Here is a 23,695-nt window from a genome sequence, read left to right on the forward strand (position 1 = left end):
TGCTTTTGTTGTTTTCTTCCTTCTCACTACAAATTTCTATAAAGTAACTCTAAAATCCATAAAAAAGACTATAAATTACTATGGGCAAATTAAAACATTTTATATAAGTGTTTTCAAATCATCAGGAAATGCTTTACAGCACTGTCTTAAAAGCGGGTCTTCTGAGCCATTGGTTTGTCTTCACTACAAGAGGAGTTGGAGGGAAATAGCTGGCAGGAGCCATTAATCCTGGCTGACCTCAATAAGGAACCTGTCAACCGGGGAAGATCACAAAACTTCAAGCTGTATGCCATGACCTCCTTTAAACAGTGTCCCCGATTAACGGATATTAGGCCGCAAAAGGACATTCTCTGAGCGCACCTACACAAATTCACTGGTGTTTGCTACTGCACTTATCATATATTGCATTTCAGCCAGGCAAATTAGTACCTCCTATAAAAATAAAAGCTAAGAAATTAAGATTCATTTATCCACCTTGGAGCTGAAGGCAAGGGTAATTTTTTAATGCAAAGAAGTGTAGTAGAGTAATAAGAACTTTTTTACCTAACAAAATCACAATGCAAGCAAGAATGGCAATTAAAGCTCCAGTGCTTAGCCCAGCGTTGAGGATGTAGGCTTCGGCATTGCAGGAGAGCAAGGAGCCGTTGCTGTCACAGCCGCAGACCCGAATGGTGAGGGTGTTGGTGCTGCTCATAGGGGGGAGGCCACCATCGCTTATTACAATAGGAAGAAGGTATAAATCTTGCTTTTGGCGACTAAATCCTTCACGTCTAACAAGAACACTTGCTGTGTTATCTGTTTAAAGAAGAGAGACAGTCATCATTATTTTTTTCCACAAAGTCACCCTCTTAGTAAATATTGGGAAAATACATCTTGCTACAATGGCTCTGAATTTTCAGATGCTTCAGCATAATTTGTACAATAAACCAGTACATGTATCGCCTTCCTAATGACCCAAGAACAATTACAGTATTGTGTTTCATTCATACAGTACCACACTCAATATTAATTATTTTAGGGTGATGAGGGTAACACAAGGAACACAAAAAATATCTCTGTTAGTACCTCCTTTTAGCACCCCATGACCTTTCTGAGACACTCAAAATACTTCATCGACTACCAGAATGATTGGGCCTTGACATTGCTCTCTGAGCTGGTTCTAGTCCCTTTCCAGAATTAAAGCCTTCAGTGGAGGGGAAAAACCAAATCCTCCTCATTTATTGTTCTTGGTGTCAGGCCTACAGGAATGGAAGGCAGAAACCTGCACCAAAATGGCCTGTGTTAATGAGACTCCCACCAAAATGAAAAGCCAACATAGAATCATAGAATCGTTTGGGTTGGAAGACACCTTAAAGATCATCCAGGCCAACCATTAACTCAGCTCTGCCAAGTCACCGCTAACCCATGTCCCTCAGCACCATGTCTATGTGTTTCTTATATACCCCCAGGGATGGTGACTCCACCACTTCCCTGGACAGCCTGTTCCGATGTTTGACAACCCTTTCAGTGAAGAATTTTTTCCTAATATCCATCCTAAACCTCTCCTAACACAACTTGAAGCCATTTCCTCTTGTCCTGTTGCCTTTTACTTGGGAGAAGAGACCGACCCCCACCTCGCAATAAGGTCTCCCCTGAGCCTCTTTTTCTCCAGGCTAAACAACCCCTGTTCCCCGTTCACTGTTGATCTGTTTCAGTAAGAAGCACCAAAGTTAACAGTATTCTGTCAGAACCTGTTTTTCACCCAAACACCCAAGACCAGAATTCAGAAAGCTTGACCATACATGCACAGTGTGGGCACGTTTTGAATTACGTGGCCACAAGGAAGAGTTAAAAGCATTGTTCTAGCGCTATTTCCCATCGTTCTCACTGAGCGGTTGCCGGCCATGGGCCTCCTGGTGCAGGGGGTGGATACCCAGCTGCCATCTCAGCACAGAAGGTCATTTTGGAGAGTCCTGCACACTTCCTGCGGCAAAGGCAGTAGAAGGGGAAGCGTGGGACGTGAAACGCTGGGATGAGATGGCCAGCGCTTCCTGCTCCCAGCCACACCGGACAAAGGCGAGGAAACACCAGCAGCGTTTCTTTGTTGTGCTCCTTGTTTCTCGGCTCACAGACTGAACCAAAGTTTATAAAATTGTACACACCCTGAAGTAAATAAAATGAAACGATCACATCCGTCGTTTTCAGACCTTCAAAAACTTGTTTAGGATGAGGATTTACTTCACACAACCTGTTCCGTTTTGCCATGTTCTTTATTTTTCACTACAGAATGTAAAGGAAGAAAAGAAGGGAATGGTTCTTTCATCTACGAAGGGAGGGGTATTCACCTCCAACGGTACACATTTTACTATTGCCTCAGGGTACTGCAGAAGATTAATCATCTTCCTGTTGAAGAGTCAGCATAAATTCCAGCATTTAATAATGCAAATCATAAAACCTTTCTAATGATCTAATCACTACACTTTCCATGAAAGTTTGTGAATAAATTATACCAAAAGAGAAGTATTGTGCCTTATGTTAACCACCCTTGCAGGCAGTACCCCTGATGTAGGACAAGATCTGAAACCGTCCCCAAATTTGCTGGACACGAGTCAGTTTATGGGATGAGAAGGATGCCTGCACTGGGGCCCTGCTTATCCAACTCTCCCACTAGGAACTTCTGCAAATTACACCAGAAAGGGTGAAATTTTTTTAGGACTGTCTTAGATAGTATCTGTTTGTGACACGCCAAATTAATTCATCTCCCCATACGTAGGCCTCTCCTGCCAGGCCCACCACACCTGATGCCCAGCGTGGTCACCTCGGCATGACAGAACTGTAGTCTTTCTGACACTGAAGTCTCACAAAAATAACGTCTGAATAGAAAACAGCTTGTTAACTTCTCCTTTACATGATGGTCATATTTGCTAAGGACAGAGAAGCTGATAAAGATCTGGTTATTTATCGCTTGTGGATTTTCGAGGTGCCCTTTGTCTCTTTTCAGAGTCTTTCTAACCTCCTACATGTTGATACGCCGTATTTGCCCAGCTAGGCTTTGTAGCACAATTTTTTAAAGGACCTTAGTGATATCAGTGTCTGTGTGATAGGAATCTTGTTTTAGGACTTTAAATTAATGGGCTCGCAACAATTTGGTATAAATAGAAATGTAACATCTAATATCTATTAACCTATCAACTAATACTTGAACTAATATATATTGATATAGAATAAAACTATTCCACAGGGTTCTCTAAAATGCATTTAATAATTCATTTCCTCAATATGAGAACAAAGATCTGCTCTATTAAATGAAAGATCACAACAGGACAGATTATTCTTGTGGCAAAAAATATGAACATTAATAGTGGGCTGAGCTACAACTGCCTAGAGGCTGCAAAGGCAACACGGCAGGAAACACAGGCAATATCATATATTAGTATATTTAGTCTGCTGGCTAGGCATTTTTTATTATATTATATTATATTGTATCACATTGTATTTTTCTTGAATTTTGGCAGCTTAAATAGTATTCCTAACTAGAAATAGGAAGAGGATGGCAAATTATTCAGTCCTTACACAGACTGGCCAATTCCGCTGCACTCAATTACATTACACTAAGGCTGAATTTGATCCAACGGTTGATTTATCTGGTTTAACTTGAAGTGATTTCTAGTTTAATTTTTTTTTTTAAATAAAAGGAAAAATCCAATCAACATGTCTGGCTAAAGTTTATAAAGGACTACCATACATCAATCTAAAAGGTCACTTTTTTAAACTTTTTTTCCCGTTTATGTTCATTTCTCGTATTTAGAAGAAACATAATATCCATAAGTGGAAAAAACCTCTTTTACCTAGATAAAAGATAACATATAATCCTAGCTAATATTCTCATCCTTGCTTTTTCATTATTTTCAAGTCCCAGGAGTATAACTATAATCCAGGTATAATGGCATTTTTTAAGCCCAGAAACAGAAGTTAAATGTCAACACCAGCTTAAAACTATCACTTAACACATATGGGAGCTACTTGACTGACAGTCTTAATGAACACAATGGGGGTTAACACAAGACAGAAGGAAGCAAATAACCATCTCAACACTACCAGAAAAATACGCACACTCTCATTTTTCCAGCTATTATTGTCTGGGATATCCAATATCCAAAAGCGTTGTAAGTGAAGATTACCTACACTCTCCATGAAATCTTCACAATTACTTTATGGTGATCTTTAGAGTGATCTTCCTGGCCTTTGATTTTCGTCTTTTTCTCGGTGATCTTATTGATGCTTTTCCAGTTTTTCCTCTATATACAGGCAAATGCAGCTTAGTTTTTGGGGGCCTGTTAACATATGTATTGTGTCAGGAGGCTTCTAGATTAAAGAAGCTGACCACGGCGTGTGGAAGGTGTCCCTGCCCGTGGCAGGGGGTTGGCACTAGATGATCTTTAAGGTCCCTTCCAACCCAAAGCATTCTATGGTTCTACATCAGAATGTGAGTGCTGATTCAGTAAGAAACCTAAACAAGTTCAGGGGTCCGTCTGTCCAAATTCATTACCAGGAGTGGCAATTGTTGTGGATAACCCATGGCAAAATCCCATAACTTTATTGTTCATATGTTTCAAATTTCCTTCATTAAAAGGCCTGAAACTGAGAGCCAGAGGACACGCTTCTCTGAAAAAAGCGGATTTTAGTCACTGATTTTTAGCGGACTCACAAATTTAATTCCAGCCTTTGTAAAGCACTAATTTGTGTAGCTGAGAGAATTGCTACGCCTCGCTTTTACCATCACGGTGTAATTCGCAGTAAATCGGGGCGGTGGCAACCCTCCCCACAGCGCTGGGTGTGTGCCAGGCCTCCGCCCGCGGGAAGGAGCCCAAGGAAAGGCCATTGCAGTTTAGGATTAAAAGCAGGAAATCCGTTTGCTAAAAACCCGTCTCTCTCTCCTGCAAAGTGTCATGAGCCTCTCCTGCTCTGACTTCAGTGGGAGTAAAACTGAACAGAGCCTGGGCAAACACAGCGCTGTTTATTTACGTGGTATAATGTAAGTAAACAGCGCAAAAGTAATTCAGTGTTTTATCACAGCATGCGATAAGCCATTATCTCATGTTTTCTATGGAAGATAGACTCAGCTGAAAAACGTGGTAACACAGTAGGCTATTAATAGGATGTAGAATGTGATTACGTTTTTTTGGATTACTGCAGTATGTGATTACTTTTAGGAGTTGGTAGAAAGAAACTCTATTAAATGATAATTATAGGACTGTATTCACTTTAAAGTTCTGTAATAGACCCAAACATTGCAGTTTTCATTAACTGTTCTCCGCAGTTAATAAAGCCATTTTTCTTTAAAACTAGCAATTCCCTCTGAAAGTGGTAGCATGGTATATAGACTACTCAGATTTACAAATGAAAAAAGAAATTTTAAATGATCATGTAAATTATTTGACTTGCAAATGGTAACACACTCACTCGGAGAAGTTTCTTTATATGGAAGTACATCGAATTTTAACCGTTCTACTTTGCTCTGTAGTATAACTTATTTAAAAAACAAACACAGAAATAGTTAAATTAACATCATCACTGCACTGAGGATTGTACGAAAAATATGAGGGAAAGCCAGGATGGAAATGGATGCATTTCATTACACTATTCATCTCCTAAACACGAAATTATACAGGACGATTCAATCCTTAAATACTGTCTTGTTGAAATAACCTTTTGCAGTATTGTCAGCTACAGTCACTACATTCAGCTGACGTCACCGTTTCCATTACGAAACATTTTTATCTGGGTATAATTTGTCATGTAAAAAAAAGAATGAATTTGGTGCATATGGAAATGAAGGATTAATGCAACCGGCTGGAGTCAGGAACCATAACACCATTTGCCTGCAGCTGTATCACAGCATCTCAATTCTGACCTATGCTTCCTCTGTTAGATTTTATAATCTAATCCATTTTCAGTTTGATATGGTGACCACAAAATAGCTTTTAAAGAGAAACTTGGCCTCAGGGTCTCAAGCAAAGAATACATTTTTATTTACTTCTCTCTAAAAATACATTCATCAATTTTTTAAAAAATTGTGTTTTGCTACTTGGAAGAGAATAAATATATCCCCCCTCCACTGGGTCCTCTATGAATTGCTTATGTACGTACACGAGTCAAGCACCAGGCAACAGCATTACTTTGATCCTTCAAGAATAACAGAAATTTTGTTTGGGAACTCTGATGATAATTACCCTCACTTCAGATGTGATAGAGATATAAAGCACACCACAACACAACACTCGAGAGCAAGAAGTTGTTACTGAAATCACGGATCTGGATTATGTTGCCTTTTGCACTTCTGGCAATCTGGAAGAAGTCCTTTGGATTCATTATTTAAACCGATTCAACAGAGTTCTATGTTTCAGAAAACAGTCAAGTTTTCCTTCAAACATTAAAGCCTGCTAATTAAAACCAATTTCTTAGAAGTTGAAACAGTTTTTTCCCTGTACAGGAAAATAACAAATGAACGTTGAATGAGAACATGACATAGATTATCATTAAATAAATAGAATAAGTATTTCTAATGACTGAATCTGTCTTTTTTCTGCTTACCCTCTCTGGTTTCCTCAAACTCTGGCATGTTAGGTTCCCTGACGCTATTAGATGATCAAATGAGATCTGATGTTCACCTATGCCTGGGGTTTTTTTGCCTATAGATTTCTTGCATCTTAACATCAATCTGAATGCAAGGCTCTACTTTATTTCATGAACAGAAACTTGGCAAAGGGATCAGGATACCCATTATCCTGAGATACGCTCAATCTGGGTATGTTCCACAACAGAAATTCACAGATGTATTTCCTGCAAAAGGTTCGTGTGGCAGGGATTTTATCCCATTAGGCATCTAGTCCATGTCTCTTGTGATCCATAATTTAAAAAACTAGCAAGCACGGAAAGGTGAACAAATACAAGCAACTTAACAATTTTCCTGCCTTAGCTAATTTTAGCTTAGCAAGTAAGTTTTCTCTAAATCAAGGAGATCTGCCAATTACGTTTAGCGCAAGTTTTTGTCAATGTTTTTTCCCTCTTCCTGGGAGATAAAATGGCAGCGGGTTTTTCATGTAAGGTATGATTATGTAGTTTAAAATATATATTCAAGAAAATGAAAGTGAGTTAACAAACATTACATTATTTCAAGAACATCCCTGTATTTCAAGCTGTATCTTTTCTGCTTTTCTCCCCTAAATCTCTGGAAAACAGACACCGTCCAAGTTAATGAAAATGCTGTGGCATGACATTATGTTGACCATTAGTTTTCCTTTGTCATTTCTTTGGACACTAGTATAGAGGGAATCTTTGCACAAACCTCTGTTGTCTCTGAGTGTAAAATTCGGATTATGAATGATTTCAGGTGGTAAACTGAAGATAAATCTTGGTCCATTGGCCGAGTCATCCTTGTCATCAGCACTAATTGTAGTAAATTGCTGTAAAAGAAAAGTAGTCTGTAAACAAACAGCTCCTCCTCTGGTTCCATCACATCTAGACAACACACTGAGAAATCCCTTGAACACGACGAATTTTGATATAGCAGAAACCCCCCAAATACCTCAACAAATGTATGCAATTATAAACACAAAACAGCCTCAAAATTAGAACAGGCAGTCTTAATTTGCTATTACATTTAACTAACACAGAATTATAGATGGAAAAGTGTACAGCTATATATACATTCTTATAAACAAATGATAACTTAGTAGACTAAATAAAATTATGCAGAAAATTCAGCAGCTCAGAGGCTGTTATCACACTGTCCTTTCCAAAATGCTACACTAACTCCACAAGTGCAGATAATGCGTAGAGCAGTATTTCTATATCATACTAACCCCTTTTCCTCACAGATAGTTCAGGGGTAAATCTGGAGGCGAAACCCTCCAAGCACTGTACTGTGATTCTTGCCGTAAGATGCTGAGGTTTTTCTCTAATATCCAGAACAGGCTCCCAACTGGGAGAGCTGCTCCCAAACAGCTTCGTTGGACATGTGATGGTGGATACCCACAGTCAACACCGGTCACATTCAATGTGTTGAAAAATAAACACATGTGTTCAAAATATAAATATTTTTTATATTTTATAATATAAATATAATAATATATAAATTATATATTTAATATATATTATTAATATATAAAATATAAATTTATATTATAAATAATATAAATATAATAAATATAAAAATAAACAGTGTTCAAAAATAAACCAAACAAACAGGAAAGTGCCTTTCTGTGTGCTCTAGGCATTTTGGCTAGAATTTCAAAATAAATACTCGTTTACTACCCCTCATTTGAGCTGCCAACCCCAAACCGGGCTAACAGCCTGACGCAAGGAATCCCTGCGCAGGGAAGGTGGTGGGCACAGGCGTACCTGGTTGCTTCGAGCATTCTCGCAGACGAACGCTTCATAGGCTGCTGCAAATTTGGGAGCATTGTCATTGACATCGACGACCTTGATTGCAACTGGAACTTTGGCTTCCTGGTGTTGTTTGTCTATGGGAGGAAGCAAAACCAAAATGAACCAGAAGCAGGAAAACCCCTCAAAACAAACAAAATCCCAGCTGTGTCCAGGTAAAAATTAAATAGGCTAAAGTACTTGTATTAGGATTTACTGCAGCTTATCAAACCAAGACAATGAGAAGACTACAGAATTTATACCATTGATTATAAAATATCTTAGTGAAATACTTACGGACTTCAACTGCAAATACAGAGATATTATGCCAAGCAATTTCTTCCCTATCCAAAGCTTTTGTTGTCTTGATATTGCCATCTTCTGCATTAATAATAAAATATCTTTCAAGGTCAGTGTGACGATCAATTGAATACCTAAAGATTGAAAGTCAGTAATTAGATAAAAGAAGGACTTGGTACTTTCATGTCTCCAAATTTGTTCTATACCGTTATTATTTTTAAATAAATGGAAGTAGTACACTTACTGTTACCCTTAACATCATTGTTAAAGGAATGATAGGTGGTTCTTTTAAAAGGAGATTCACCTGGTCGGTTGCTACTTTTGGAAAAAATATTACATCACAATGTTTGTTCTAAGTGAAAATTATTGGTCTTTGAAGTCTCTATATTAAGGCCCCAAAATATTCTTCTCAACATATTTTCTTCTCTTATAAAACATGATAAAAATATCTACTGAGATATTTTTATGTTCTTCTGTTTCATGTTAATCAAGAAGATCTTCTAAGCCTTCTGATCTCTAGATTACTCAGAATGTTAATTGATCATACCAGATTATTAAATATTATCTATTATCTACACATTTGTACAGCTTTATACAGCTCTGGTTCTCACATTTTTACCTTGAAATTCTTTGAAATGTTAACTATACCCACAAAACAGAGTTTCATAATTTAATTTACACTGAAAACATGACAAACAAAAATAAATGAACAGAAGACTACCCAACGTAACTGCACAAAGTACGTGTGCATGTGCTTGTCATTAGCAATTAATACTTAACAATTACCCAACGTAATCTCTAATCTACTGCGTGGACTTCTATCTTTTGAGAAAAAACCCGCTGTCTATTTTAGGTAGACATAGCTATGGTTTTCTTCCTTGGTGATACAGGCTTTGAGAAACCAGTAACTTACGAAACAAGACATAAAAACAATTCTGTATGGTTAAAGTTATTAATATTCTGGCTGAATTTAGAACATTACTATGCTGGATCTATCACACTATTTTAATAACTTGCATAACAATCCTACAAGCTAATGCTTCGAAAGAAGCAGCCTGCTCTAACCAAGCATACCGTATAGCACTGTTTGCGGCATCAGGGTCTTTGGCATGTACTTTTCCAACCACAGTACCAGATGCTGCGTTTTCTTGTACTTCAAAAATATAACTTGGCTTTAAAAATACAGGTGGCTCATCAGCATCTTCCACTGATATCTTCACTGTCACTGTGTCCTTGAACGGCCCATTGCTGATGAACTTAGGATCAATATGTACATTGGCTGCCTCTACCTTCAGACTGTAGGACTTTTTGGTTTCAAAATCTAAGAGCTGCGAGAAACAAGACAGTGCATTCCACAGTTAGGAAAACTAGAGTGTAAAAGCAGTAAGCAGTCCCCTAGTATTCAATGACGTAAAACAAATGTGAGCATCTCTCAACAAGCTCGGACTGAAATGTGTGTATTTAAAAACATAAAGACTCAAATGGAAGGAGCTACATTCTATGTATGGAGCAGCATAGGAAGGCACTCAAAATATCACGACAGAGTCCTTGCCTTGCTCTTTGCTTGCTGTATCACTCGGAAAATCATCTTTACTGGGAAAATTAACCATGTCTTCATGCAGCCTTCCGGGTAGCACTAACAGGTGATAGACAGGAGAAGGGTTCCACAAAATGCCAGGCTTGGTCTATCCCAAGATGGCAGGCATTCCTCAAGAAGTATGGATGTGGCTTGAATTGCTACTGGGTGCTCCGTGAGATAGGACAATGGGAAGTTAAATTATTTAAGCAGTAGGGGAAATATGAAGATGGTCTGCAGTGCTTTCATTGCACTTTACAAAGGGGAGGTGAAATAGCGCCCCATGGGGTAGGTCCTTTTGGCAGCCTGATCAAAGTCACAGCATATCTGCACTGTCGTCAATGGGAAATGGCTGTGGGGTTGCAGCATTGGTAGCCTCACAATGACCATGTCTCTAAGTATCCGAGAAGCAGGTGCCAACCACCATTCACAAAGTATGGTAACACCATAGAGGCTGAGCGGTGTGACAGTTCACCCACGTTTCAGAATACACAAAAATACACTCCCACCTCTAGAACAGACAGAGTAATTGAACCACAGCACAGTTTTGACCAGAGGAGACCGGTCTCCTCTTGAGAGGCTGCCCCGATGTGCAGGGTAGGGCCAACTTTGAAGTTAAGTTGCCCAGGCCTTTTCCTTTGAGTTTTGCTTATCTCCAAGAGAGATGAATAGCGATAAAGATAGAAAAGGGCAAAATAATAACCCTTAAATAATGAGTAAGAGTTACAATTTATAATCTGTAATTTAAAATTAATTTAATAACACTTTTAAAGATCACACTGATAGATTGTATATGAAATCACCTCAGTATTTTTGCTGCTTTTGGCATAGCCTGTGACTCCTTCAGAACAATATTGTGGACAATGCACAGCTGAAGAATTCAAACTATAGGGCATGAGGCTGTTCAGACCGAACATGAAGCAACAGTGAATGTCTGCTACTTATCAGCGCTAGGCAAAACTTCATTAACAATGAAGCTGATGGCATTGTATTTTACCGTGACTTTTTATTATGAATTCATTTAGTTTGTGCAATTAATCCACTGTACAGTATTTATGTAACTCTTCTTGGTTATTTTCTTCCATTCCAATTCAGCTAATGGGGAAATGGAATATTAAGAGTTAATCACAGCTTTAGAAACAAATCAAGTGAAATTGCATTTACTAATACTTTAGCTTAGGTGGTAATCCATTATTACCAAATATTCTGTCAGCAGCAAAGAATGCCACACACTAGTAGGTATAACTCACCTTCTTAAGCTTTACAACACCTTCCTGAGTCTCATAATCTGTTGTAATTTCGAACATATCCATGCCATCTCCATCAATGATGCTGTAAGCTACTAAGCCATTCTCCCCAATGTCTGGGTCTTTGGCCTTCACTCTTCCTACTTCCTCTCCCGGGACAGCCGCTTCCGACACCGACATCTGGTACACACCTGGCGGAAGGAAAAAAGGCATTTGCCTTAAGTATGCAGTCTGCTCTCCAGTTGTATATTTACTCGTTTAACTTGTAAGTTTCAAATAAACACAGTAATTTTTTTACATTTTCAAATCCCCTGAAGGAATGTTATGTTATATACAGCTCCGAGAAGCAAGTCATCTGTGAAATCTTAAACCACATTACTAATCTGTACAAAATTACCTCCGCACTGATGTTTTACACAACGTCTGTGTATCTCTCTGTTCGGGGTGGGGTTAAAAAGACAACCAATCATTCGGAATGCAGAAATTGTTGTGACATCAAGGTTAGCATTCATATCAGAAATGTTATTACAAAAATGGGAGGAAAATTCTCTTTCATATGACTGATGGTACGACCTTCAACTCTGTAGAGTCCAGAAGCATTTCTGCCCACTCATTCAGGAGCCACAAATTACATACAATGAATTGGATAAGACCTAAAGAATAAATCTGCGGCTTTCTATGGCTTTAATTTGGAGCGTGAACGTATAGTAGTAACGATTATGAAAATTTAACACGCCAGAGAATACATACCAATGTGTACGGGATTCCATAGCAAACAAAAAATGGCTTTCCCTCATCAAACTCCAATAGGAAAACCATCCCCAAACATCCCACAGATGCGTTGCCATACAGGTTTCTCCTTGCACAGTCAGGGACAGCAGAGGAGAGCAATACTGCTCCTGGATAAACCTCTCTCTCCAGCAGCTGTCCTTTAGGCAGCATTGATTCCAGGACCTTCCCAACCCACTCCAGAGTTCAGATAACATACCCTGATCCTAAATGTACAAATCCTATGTCAGCATTTTCTGTCACTTCATCAGCATTAATAAATTGGGGGGAAAAAGCATGAAAAAATAAAATAATCTAATTTGTCTCCCTCTCCGTAATTGTTCTTCGTTGCTACATGAGCACCCTAGGAACATCAGGAGACTTACACCAGGAAGGGACTTGGCTCATTACCCATAAAAACAATTGGCACATGTCATTGAAATAGGTCATTAACTCCAGTCACAAAGAACCCAAAATTTAAGCACATAACTCATTAAGGGTTTGAGCAATGAATAAAAAAGAAAAAACAAAAAAGGAGAAGAAGAATAAAAACCCCAACCACTTAGATGTTTATATAAACAAGTTGGGTCCTGGTTTTGAGTTAAAAAGCATTGCAAATTATGGTTTTAAATTGGGGGTGAATGATGAAGTAGAGTAACTGCTATTTGGCATTTCTGATAATTTTAAATATTCTCCCAAAACACTCAGCAAAGTGGCTTGAATTTGTAGAAAAAAATCCATTGTGTGATGAAGTTACTTAACAAAATACCACGTACTGGGGTCCCAGGTTACGAATTGAAGTGAAAAGGTATGTTTGCGAGGTATGTAAAACCCGACATTTTTAGGATTTAATACTCTCCTATTAGGAATGGTAGAAAATATTGACATAGATTTTTACATTTAGGGACTGGCTACGTCAGTTAAGCTCTTGCATGAGGGTCCAGGAAGCCGCGAGGATGGAGGAAGAGCTGTTAGAGAGATGGTCATGTCCAGGAGGTATCAGTGTCATAATGGCTGCTCAGAGGAGAAACAGGGTAGGCTGGGACGGTGCCTGCGCTGCACTCCAAAAACCCCAAACCCACACGGAGATGAGATGCAGAACAGATGTGTGGGTCCATTAATGTACTTCCACCCAACTGTGAAGACTGAATCTGTTAATGTCAGCCCTGATTAATTTTATATGTGAAAAGTAAATAGCACAGGTATAAAAAATGACTTTATTTGACCACCAGTAATACACTTCAACCATCAATTTAAAACTGTAATTGTACTAAATTTGGTTTGTATTGCAATGGTAAATATAAGTCTTGAGGAGTATCCAGTCTTAACTTTTATCCTTGTGGGCATTCACCATTCACTGAGAGTGTTTATAGGAGTAAAGGATGAAGCATCAACACTCAAAATGAAAGGCTATGTGAAATAAAAAATGATGCTCGCTCATTTGAAGGTCTGTCAAAGACCTGAAAGGGCATAATTGGGAGCTGGTAATACACTGTGCAATGCTTTCATCAAGGGCCAAGAAAAGCAAGAGACTTCAAGCCTGAGAAACACAGCTGTAAGAACATAAAGTAGATCTCCTTTCCTTTGTCCGCCCTTATCAAAAACCAAAGTGGATTTGTTCATTGAAAAAGACTATCAGAACTGTGCTTGCAAATCGCTATGAACTTCAGGAGTACTGAAAGGCATGACAGGAGGCCACTTGGAGACTTCTATCCAACACCATAAACCTAACTGCCGCACACTTGCTATGTCACTACTGCACACTGCAACTCTGCCGACACAGAAGAATCGGTTCCTATGCAATACACACGGGGATCTTTGTTTTAACTTCCTCCTATTTCCCCGCAATGATTTCTTAAAGTTCTTGTGATCTGAGCAGAGTATTAAACACTGTTTGCTTTTTTCAAGCGTCTTTTACATCCCCACTATAATTATGAAAATGGGAAAGGAAGTAAGCCAGCTTATCCTGCGCTTCTGTAGGGAAGGTACATTTTCTAGTACTTTTGACCGATGTGGTTTAACACACAAGAGAGCCCTCAAGAAATGGGGCTTCTTTCTCCATTGACAGAGAGGTCCAGACTATGTCTCCTGATCATATCATAGGTGTATTTCTAACATAGCATGGGCCAGTAGTTTCAAAAATGAAGTGTATGGCTAGGAATCTTTGTAATATAATCTTGACCTTAAAAAACGTCTCACTTTGCAACACAAAGTAAATAACCAAGATACGAATGTTACTAGCAAAAATATGTAAATAATATTTCTCTATTCACCTGTGTGCTCTGATAATCCACTGTTTACTGCTTTTTGAAGTTTTGGATATGTCTGATACTATACAAATACAGGTACTAATAGTAAATGTGAGTAAGGAATTTATGGTTACTTACTCTGTGGGAACTTTGGTGGGTTGTCATTGACATCTGTAAGTGTAATTGTCACTTTGGTTGTCCCTGAGAGGCCTCCCATGTGTCCTCCCATATCTTTTGCCTGTATTACAACATGATACTCTTCCTTAGCTTCTCTGTCCATATTTGGAAGGGCGGTTCGGATAATTCCTAGAAATAAAAGGAAAAGATGTCACATACTAATTTTCAGGAAAAAAAATGGATACTGCATTTTTAGTTTGCATTAAAATACAGCAATATGTGCAGTGATGGCGCAGATTCTGTTTTCCCTACGCTGTGCATCATGCTATGCAAGGCAAGTTGCCCACATGTTCAACACAGTTGAACGCAGAACTACCCTGGAGAACTACAGTTCAGCACAGAAACTGCCATTTCTATCATACCGTATCATACCACAAAAGAAATAGTATCATCTTTCTAGTGTGTACCCAAAAGCTCTACCAAATGCCGGGGGACCAGCCTGCAAAAGCGCGTAGCCAGAGTCAAGACAGAATGAAAGAAGCTTTGCTCAAACACATCAGTAGATATACCCAACTGCACTGCCTCAGTCAATAGATTTAGTTCTTCATTTTAATGTATTCCAGTTATGAGGTCCTACTCAAATAAACTGCTCAATAATACCTGTTTGAGCTTCCACCGAGAAGTACGGCTGACCTTCAAGAATACTGTAAACCAATTTGGCACTGTTCCCATAGGTAGGATCATCAGCATCTGAAGCTGTTACCTGAATAACTGATGTACCTAAAAATGGAAAGCAAACACAGAAGGAATACAGTCAGAAGCAAACATGTCTGTAAGAACCGTGCAGAGATGCTTTCAGTCGTATGGCATAACTATTTCTTAACTTTCGTATTTCCAGGTTTGGTAAATGAAAAAATTTACTTGGCAATTTATATACGACAGAATAGACTCATACGATCCAAAAAGATTTGTCACCAGCTGTGATGTGGATTAATGTTCTAAACAGTGAAGATATAAAAGTCAGCAGCCACTCTGTACCATTACGGGTTTTTTTCCTCAGTAGTTTAAGCATTACATTGCTTTTGTTGTTAGACAGCCAAACAATAGTTTTCTTTTTACGTTTTCCTCAGTAAGTTTCAGAGAAATCATTGCTGTAGAAATCTCTGAGATAGACACAAGCTCAGGACATGAAAATGGAACAGACAGTGAGGCAGTAACTCCTTAGCTTTATTACGCAGCTCTGCCAAAGGAATGATATTGATGTTTACCCCAGAGGATTCACACTCCATAAATTCCAGGGGACCCTCACGTTCCTCCCAGGAGGAAACACTCCTGTTCTAGAAACCATCTACAGACACTTCAACCGTGACAGCTAGTAGCTGTGCAGGGTTTGATTTGGTCAGCAAATCAGATAAATTGACTGAGTCACTGGCTGAGCATGAAGTAAATTTTACTTCCCAAATTCTAGAGGACAGGAGTTGAACAAAGCCAACACGTACTGACAATGCAACATCTTCCACAAGGCCAGCAACTGAAGTGCATTTATGAGTACTTACCTACATTTGATCTCTCTGGCACATTGGCATGGTAGTTTTCATGAAGAAACTCAGGCGGATTGTCATTTATATCTTGAACTTTAACAATGAATTCAGAAGGTGGTTCCAAAGGTCTGTTTGTGTTCCTGTCTACAGCTTGTGCCGTGAGAGTGTACTGAGCTCTCTCCTCCCGGTCCAGTGTCTTTGTTGCATGGATGTTCCCTGATTTGTCATCAATAACAAAAATGATTCCTGCTCCTTCACCTGAGAGAATGTATTTAATGTTTCCATCTCCAGAATCAATATCTGAATGAAGCTACAAAATGAGAAATAGACAGAACTTAACAAGATGGTATATATTTCACGTATGTGTTTATGAAACAAAGAAGTTAATGAAATTACTATCATTTCATAGTTTTCAAAAATCTTGCCTGACACCAGGCACTAATCCACACCGGGGCACGCGCTGCACGCACACCTGCCCCGCGTTCGGAGGAGGTGCCTGCACGGACTCGCATGCTACCACACTTAGGGTGCTACTGAGACCCGAGCTTTAAGATTTAAGGAACAGAATACACAAGAAGATAGTTATAACAGGTTCTTTATACAAATGAAGTCAGAAGAGTCATTTTTACAAAGATTTTGCACGCTTCATACTAATCGTATTCTACTGGGGTGCATGCAAAAAGCTGTTAAGTGACAGATGGGATGTCACAAATGACCCAATCGGTGATTGCCAACTAGTTTTTAATTAGAACCTCTTTAATATAAAAGTAACAAACGCTTACTAAGCATTCTTACTTTCACAACCAATGCACACTTCAGTTTGACGAATGAGGGAAACATTGAGCCAAATTACAGATGTATTGATTTTACATTGACATCTTCAAATTACACAATACTAACCACCTTTTTAAACCAGAATACCCAGAATGGTATTTGCTGTCATTGAGCCTGTTCTCCACCCTTTTGTGCTGGGGTTAAGTCAGCACAGCACTGCTGACCATTTATAAAGTGCCAAATACCCTGTTTTATTTATGCATTTACATTCTGTTAGTGTTGAACAGTAACAGAGTAAAAAAATCAGTCAGGGATGTGTGTACATACACATGTGCACACAGATATGTATCTCCCTCTATAAAACAACCCTCACATGATAACTTGAAAACGAAAGGATGAGGAGATACCTATTGAGCAGTACACTTCTACTGAGCTGCTGAGTTAGACATTACATTTTTAATTACTATTTTTAAAGACCCAAGAATGATACCAGATATTCTTGAGACATACTGTCGCTCAATTGGTTGCTCTGGTTCTTGCTGTTGTGCTTACACACCTTCATTCAAAGACTGCTGAGGTCAATGGAAAAATTTGTATTCACCTAGGTAGTGTTTTGCTTAGCACCTTAATTGACCTTCAATAAAATGATTAATTCTAGGTGAATAAGTAGCTGCTGAAGCAGCAGCTAATACAACAGAAAAATAATGGCGAGAAAAAAAGCAATTCACAAAGTAATAATATAAATTAATAATATCAATGAATGAAAAAGAAATTCCTTCTTACCCTTCCTACTAGTACAGGATCTGGTCCCGTATACTCTTCTATAACAAAGAACTGATTCCACACCCAGCCTCTTTTGGAGCGGTGCAGAACTTGTCCTTCTTTTCCTTTTTCATGGTGCCCATGAAGCGATGGCCTCGCGTGGTTCAGTTTTTCTGTAGTTATGGCATGGCTGTAATACAGCATGCCCAGGCAGATAAGAGCGGCATGTAAACAATTGTCCTCCTTCATTTTTGGTTATTTTGTAGGCACGGGAGTATCCGAGAATCTACCCCTTCCACCTTGGAAGTCAACGAGTTTGGGGCTGTTGAAAAGTTTCAGATAAACTGTTCTGCACATAGGATGCCACTACGCATTAAGCACATCACTTTAATGCTCTGCAGCTTCCCAACTTAATTCCTGCAAGAAAGTAAAATGGAGAAGACTGTCAGTTCTTCTAGGTCTTCAAGGTGCAATGATTCTTTCATTAAGCAAAATGCAACTAGGACTAGCTCGGAAAATTTCAAGATAATAAGATTAAAATATATTAATAATTATGAAATACTGAGCATATTTGGCGTTTTGTCACACGTAACTGCACCTTGTAAAATCTCCTGGCTTGCTGGTTAGAGCACTCGTTTGGAAGTTGAAAGATAAAGCATCATACTCTCTCACGATCCTTCCAAATGGAATTAGACCAAGATGCAAGGTAACTGTAGAAATATCTAATTTATATCTAAGCCCTCGTTGGAGCTTAGATGTAAGCCTTAGATTTAAGCTGTTAAGCCATAGGTTTAGATGTAAGATAGATACCAAGATATTTGCTTATCAAGAATGGACTGTTTCTACACATGCCTGGAAAAAGAACTTTTCATGACCGACATATTTTCATGCTGAAAATAACCACGTACGATTTCCTAGGCAGGAGCAGTGCCTGACAGAACTCTGAGGTCTCGCATTCTCGATTTAGACCCTTGAAGTGGCCCTTCTACCTCCCTCTGAGGATCCAGTCATCAGAGCGGAGAAGCAGCACTGATTGCCAATTCTGCTGGCTTTGGTGACAATTAATGCCAGAAACCAATAAAAACATATTCAGACACTTTTGATAATATACCAATTGATTTGGCTATTTATTACCACTCTCCCTGTGATTTAAATTACCAGAATTATATTGATTTCTTACTTTCTAATAATTCTTAAAACGCTAGGTCAGAATTAATATTTGAAGCAGAAATTGCATAATACAGTGAAACCCAAACTAAGGTCTATACCTCCAGCAGCTAACAATCCATCATGAAGTCCACTTTTGACTTATCCCTGGGGTTTCCAATACATTCTTCTTCAGTCTTTACAGAACAGCCAATTTTTACAAGGTCCCTACGATATTCATTTCAGCTTTCAGTGTAATACGCTTCACTCTTCTACCAGATACTAATAAAACACTCAATGTTATATTCATACAGGCATATGTATAAATATATGCTACTATCTTCTTTAAAACAGAATGGTTTTTTTAATAAGAAATAAGGAGATCTTACACCTAGTATTTTAGCAGACAAAATGTGATTATAGGGAAAAGCTTGAACCTACATCACCATCCTGTAACTCCAGCAGCAGACAGCCAGCTCAGTAGGACCAAACCCGCTCATCTTGAGATGTTTTTCTAAAATCCTGAGCACTCATGCCCTCCCGTCCATCACCCTTCGCACAGTTTACATCAAAATACACACCCAGCATTGACAGACAGGGGTTTATAAATAAGGAATGAAATATTTGGTTTTATTTCCTAAATGATAAAAGCTAATTTTTAATTTTTATTTTACTGAAAATGGAAATAATCTCAATTACAACATCACAACGGCTCCAGCATAATGAATTAAATGAAAGTCGCGCACATAGATGCAAACATAATCTGGCTTTCCTAAGTATATTTATTATGTACAACATTTGGTGTATTCATTTAATTTTGTACTATTGTTATATGATGTCGCATTACAGGTAACTCCTACCAGCATGGAAGACATGAAAAAGAACACAATCTCTATTATTTTGGTTAGAAAAATGTTTTTATTCTGACACAAGATGCGTGTAGGTGAAGTGTGGAGCATTAGGTCTGCGCTTCTACAGCTTATTTCGTATCTCCATTTTGTTGAGAGGGGAAAAATAAGGCAGGACTTAAAGGACCTGAAAATTGAGATTTAACCTATTTTGTAAATGGCTTAAATATGCAAAGCCTTTCAACGCAAGTTATTATGATAATAGTTAATTCCAAAAGGAAAGGACACTTTCCCCCCACAAGTTTTGCATAGAAAAAATAACATTGAAGCCCCAACAAATGCCCAGTATAGCTAAATAGGCTGGACAAGTACACTTGCTATAGGGATCTATAGGATGTTACTCGTGTGCAGCAGAGAGAGGTGCTTGGGCTCTTGGACTGTTGAGCGGGGCCTACGTGCTCCAGGCAGAAATGAAAGAGGAAGGTACGCCTAGACAGCTGGGCATTTTGAAACCTGCTGTGAAAAAACCAAAAGTAAGCAAACTGCTTACATTAGTAGATTTTGGATGCATTTGAAAATTAACCTCGCTGATAATTATTCTTCATTAACATCACATAATGATCTCAAGAATGAAAATAAGTAAACAAATATGACCGTTATTCCCAAACTTCTCTATACTGTTATGTAAATCAGTAAACACTTTATAAAGATGCTTAACAATAATGGAAGAGCCAAGCTAATACATACGCTGCTCATTATCAGCTATTCAAGTGCAAAGTGCTAGAAACAAAACATCCATCACATATCCATGCTTAATTTCCTAATAAGGATTTAGAGTAAGAATTGTTTGCTACCTTTCATTTTATCCTCTGCAGATACGTGTATAGAGAGGAAGCAATAAGGCTACACGTCTTCAAGATAAACTTTTATCTCTCATCCACTACTTGGGCTATAAAAAAAATAATCACTAAGGCTGTTTATAGAACTTGCTTCTGACTTGAGTTATAATGGGAAAGGACTCGATGGAAGTGATACCAAGTTGGCTCTTTAGGAAGTGACCTGCTGCTACTGGGCTGCAATTAAAGCGAGAGCTGCAGGCAATGAGGTCCCCTGGCCTCCTCCTGCCCCTCTCGCCTCCTCCCTGCCCCAAGTTCAGGCTCTGCTCAGTCACCTAGTGGTTGCCACAGCGGGAAGCCCTCTGACTCCTATCGGCAGAAGAAAAGCTAATAGAATAAATCAACAGGGTTCCACAGAAGCCTACGAAATTACTTGAATTCAAACCAGCTACAGTTTGGCTTTTTATAAACTGCTTTCTTCCTAAAAAGAAAAGTGCATGAGACGCTCTTAATTTAAAGCTAAAATAAACTTCATCAAAAACCAAAGCAGTATTATTAAAAAGAACGAAGTCTTTTTTTTTTCCTTTTTCCTTTTTTTTTTTTCCAAAACAATCTCCTTAAAACGTGTCAAACATTTTAACATTAACTGAGCTGCTGTAAGCCTACGGTTTCCTACTTCTTCAAGCAGAAAATATGGAAAAACAGCTAAACAATGTATAAAGCAACTCCTTTTCTCTTGTGGAAAAATACCTCATAATCCTGTAAGCACGGAACAGAGCTCTGAGGACGGCAATCGCCACAGCTGGCTGGACTGCTGCTCCAAAGAGTGTCCGCAAATTCCCCGTGTGCAGCATTTCTACTCAGACATTGCACAACACGGCGCAGACAGTCAACTGTCAGAATCATCTGCTGTGGGTGTTTCTCGTCTTTTTAAAAAAATCACAATCTTAGAGATTATTGTTGTTTCTGCACAGACATTATATTCCTCAACTACAGCAAAGCAAAGCTCACTGGGCAGCTGACCAAACTGCAACATCCTGATTTTTTTCCATTGTTGTCCAGAATTGCACAACATGTAATTTTGAAATCCTAAGTTTTCCTAAGAAACCTGTAAAAAAGTCTGCTTCCCACTTCCTTACACGTTGTGGATGCCAGGTTTGAACTAAGATGGACCTTTTTCTCAAAGGGAAGAATTCCATTAATATATTTTAACTGCATACAAATAAATCTTGGCGATTTTTGGAAACGAATAACAACTCTATCAGGAATAAAAGGAAAACAAGAGTTAACCAGCCACTGAACAGGACCAAACCACATCTGAGAGGCACATGAATACAATGAGATTCCCAAACGCTGCCCATGTAATCAGTCGAGGTATGCAGGAGTGAGAAATATTTAAGCTACATCTAGTCCGCACTCTGAAAAACAACATACATGGTGAGGTGTATACACAAAATGTTTGCAAGGGCATAGAAGACCCCCCTAAATAATAACAAGGACATGACTTCAGGGCACTTCTAGCTACATGGGTAATATGTCTATGTTTTGAACTTGTAGTTCTGGAAAGGCAAAGCTAAGAAGTTTCAATTTTAACATAAGAAGAGTCTGTTCTTCTACCATTAGAAGATAAAATCCTGCAATATTCCTAATGGAAATATGCTATTAAATTAAGAACACATCTATCATAAGCCTGAAAAACCATCTTCACAAGGGTATGGCATGGAGCGGAGCCAGGGTCTTGACCACTCCACAACTCACCAATTCCCTCTCCCCGTGCACCGAGAGACGGCCGAGGACAGAGGCTCAAGGTGGGGAGGTGGTGTCAGGGGTTACCTCTGCTCCCAGGGGCTGGTCCCAAAAGTCAGGCCGCTCTACAGGACTTCACACACCAATTTGAAGGATTGTTTATAGACGACTAACAGACAAAAACAACGAGCCAGCAAAGATTATTTTAATGACAAGACCAGTCGCGGAAGTGAAGTCTAGCCAATTTTAAATTTCTTTCATTATATTTATAGCAAAAATAATCCCAAATATTCATGCTGACTTCCTGTGCGCTATTAAATGACCATATGCCAAATTATAATAGACTAAACAATTTTTCTGATTTGTCTAGGCCATAACTTCTGGATGATACATTAAAATAGCAATTGTTCTCAGGAATACACTTGGCAGAAAGCAGCCAAGAACACAGTGTAGCAATATAATAATGGATGATCATGTTCTGAAATGTTTTGCAAAAGTCTCAAGTAAATATAGCAAACTCCCAGCCCAAATGAGATTTTAGCTGTAATTACAATTAGCTGAAAAGATGAATGATTTATTTTACAATGATTTTATCATCAGACAAGGAAATGAATAGTTTTTTAACGACAGAATAAATATTGGATTGTATTAGTTCTGGAGTTCAGAGTGCCTGAGCTGTGGGCTGAGCCCCGGCTGCCCACAGGGGCAGGGAGAGCCCTGCCGTGGCCAAGCAACGCTCCGGCATAGCAGGGGCTCTCCTCCCCGCAATCAGGAACAGCGACGCTAACGAGAACTGGGCATTTCTCTGCTTTTGGGATAGGCCTGTTCTGAGCAGCCTCAGGGCTCACACTCCGTGGTTTAACGGAAACGGGTAGCTAAGGGACTTTCTTCCTTGAATGCTGCAATCGGGGCCGTGAAAAACGAGCAGTTCTCATGGAAAGAAGGTAGGGAAAAGATTTCCAGATCAAACAATCAGCCGAGTCCCACTGAGCCCATAGTGGTTAATCTTCAGGGCATATCATTAATTTAACTACTTTGGGAGTTTTTAATAAAATACATGAATTGAGGGATGTGCAATAGTTCTGTGCACAACCGTTTCATTACTCATGAAGGTATGGCATGGCAGGGTGAACGCAGGAGTTCAGTCTGGCGCGTCTTCTTCTGAATTCTGCAGATTGCTGTATTCAAATACCTGACGCCTAAGTATTTTCAAGAAATTTATATAAATTAATATGAAAATATTTTTGAAGGATACTAGTTCTTGCTGCAGAAAGCTATTCAGCCCTCACTGTAAGTTTCACACATCTTGATAACCTGACATCTGGTTTTAATTGATTTTGTTCCTGTTTAACAAAACTTTGTTCTCTTCCTTGACTCAT

The 23,695-nt window shown here is 38.9% G+C and overlaps 1 protein-coding gene across 4 annotated transcripts in view; it reads right to left on the reverse strand.

Moving 5' to 3' along the window:
• Nucleotides 1-23,695, reverse strand: part of CDH11 (cadherin 11) — an 85,531-nt gene that overhangs the window by 3,350 nt on the left and 58,486 nt on the right. For 3 of the 4 annotated variants that reach the window (XM_074582883.1, XM_074582884.1, XM_074582885.1), the window contains 10 exons: nucleotides 17,762-18,157; nucleotides 16,220-16,514; nucleotides 15,324-15,443; nucleotides 14,685-14,852; nucleotides 11,533-11,720; nucleotides 9,781-10,034; nucleotides 8,704-8,840; nucleotides 8,383-8,504; nucleotides 7,328-7,445; nucleotides 544-795 (listed from right to left, as the gene is read on the reverse strand). In XM_074582883.1, coding sequence (XP_074438984.1) covers nucleotides 544-795; nucleotides 7,328-7,445; nucleotides 8,383-8,504; nucleotides 8,704-8,840; nucleotides 9,781-10,034; nucleotides 11,533-11,720; nucleotides 14,685-14,852; nucleotides 15,324-15,443; nucleotides 16,220-16,514; nucleotides 17,762-17,989 — 1,882 coding nt within the window. In that variant the 5' untranslated portion in view covers nucleotides 17,990-18,157. Of the gene's footprint in view, nucleotides 1-543; nucleotides 796-7,327; nucleotides 7,446-8,382; nucleotides 8,505-8,703; nucleotides 8,841-9,780; nucleotides 10,035-11,532; nucleotides 11,721-14,684; nucleotides 14,853-15,323; nucleotides 15,444-16,219; nucleotides 16,515-17,761; nucleotides 18,158-21,320; nucleotides 21,433-23,695 lie in introns of those variants that run through there. The other variant, XM_074582886.1, reaches the window with a different exon arrangement.

Source organism: Larus michahellis, chromosome 4 (assembly GCF_964199755.1).
Source record: "Larus michahellis chromosome 4, bLarMic1.1, whole genome shotgun sequence".
Lineage (NCBI taxonomy): Eukaryota > Metazoa > Chordata > Aves > Charadriiformes > Laridae > Larus > Larus michahellis.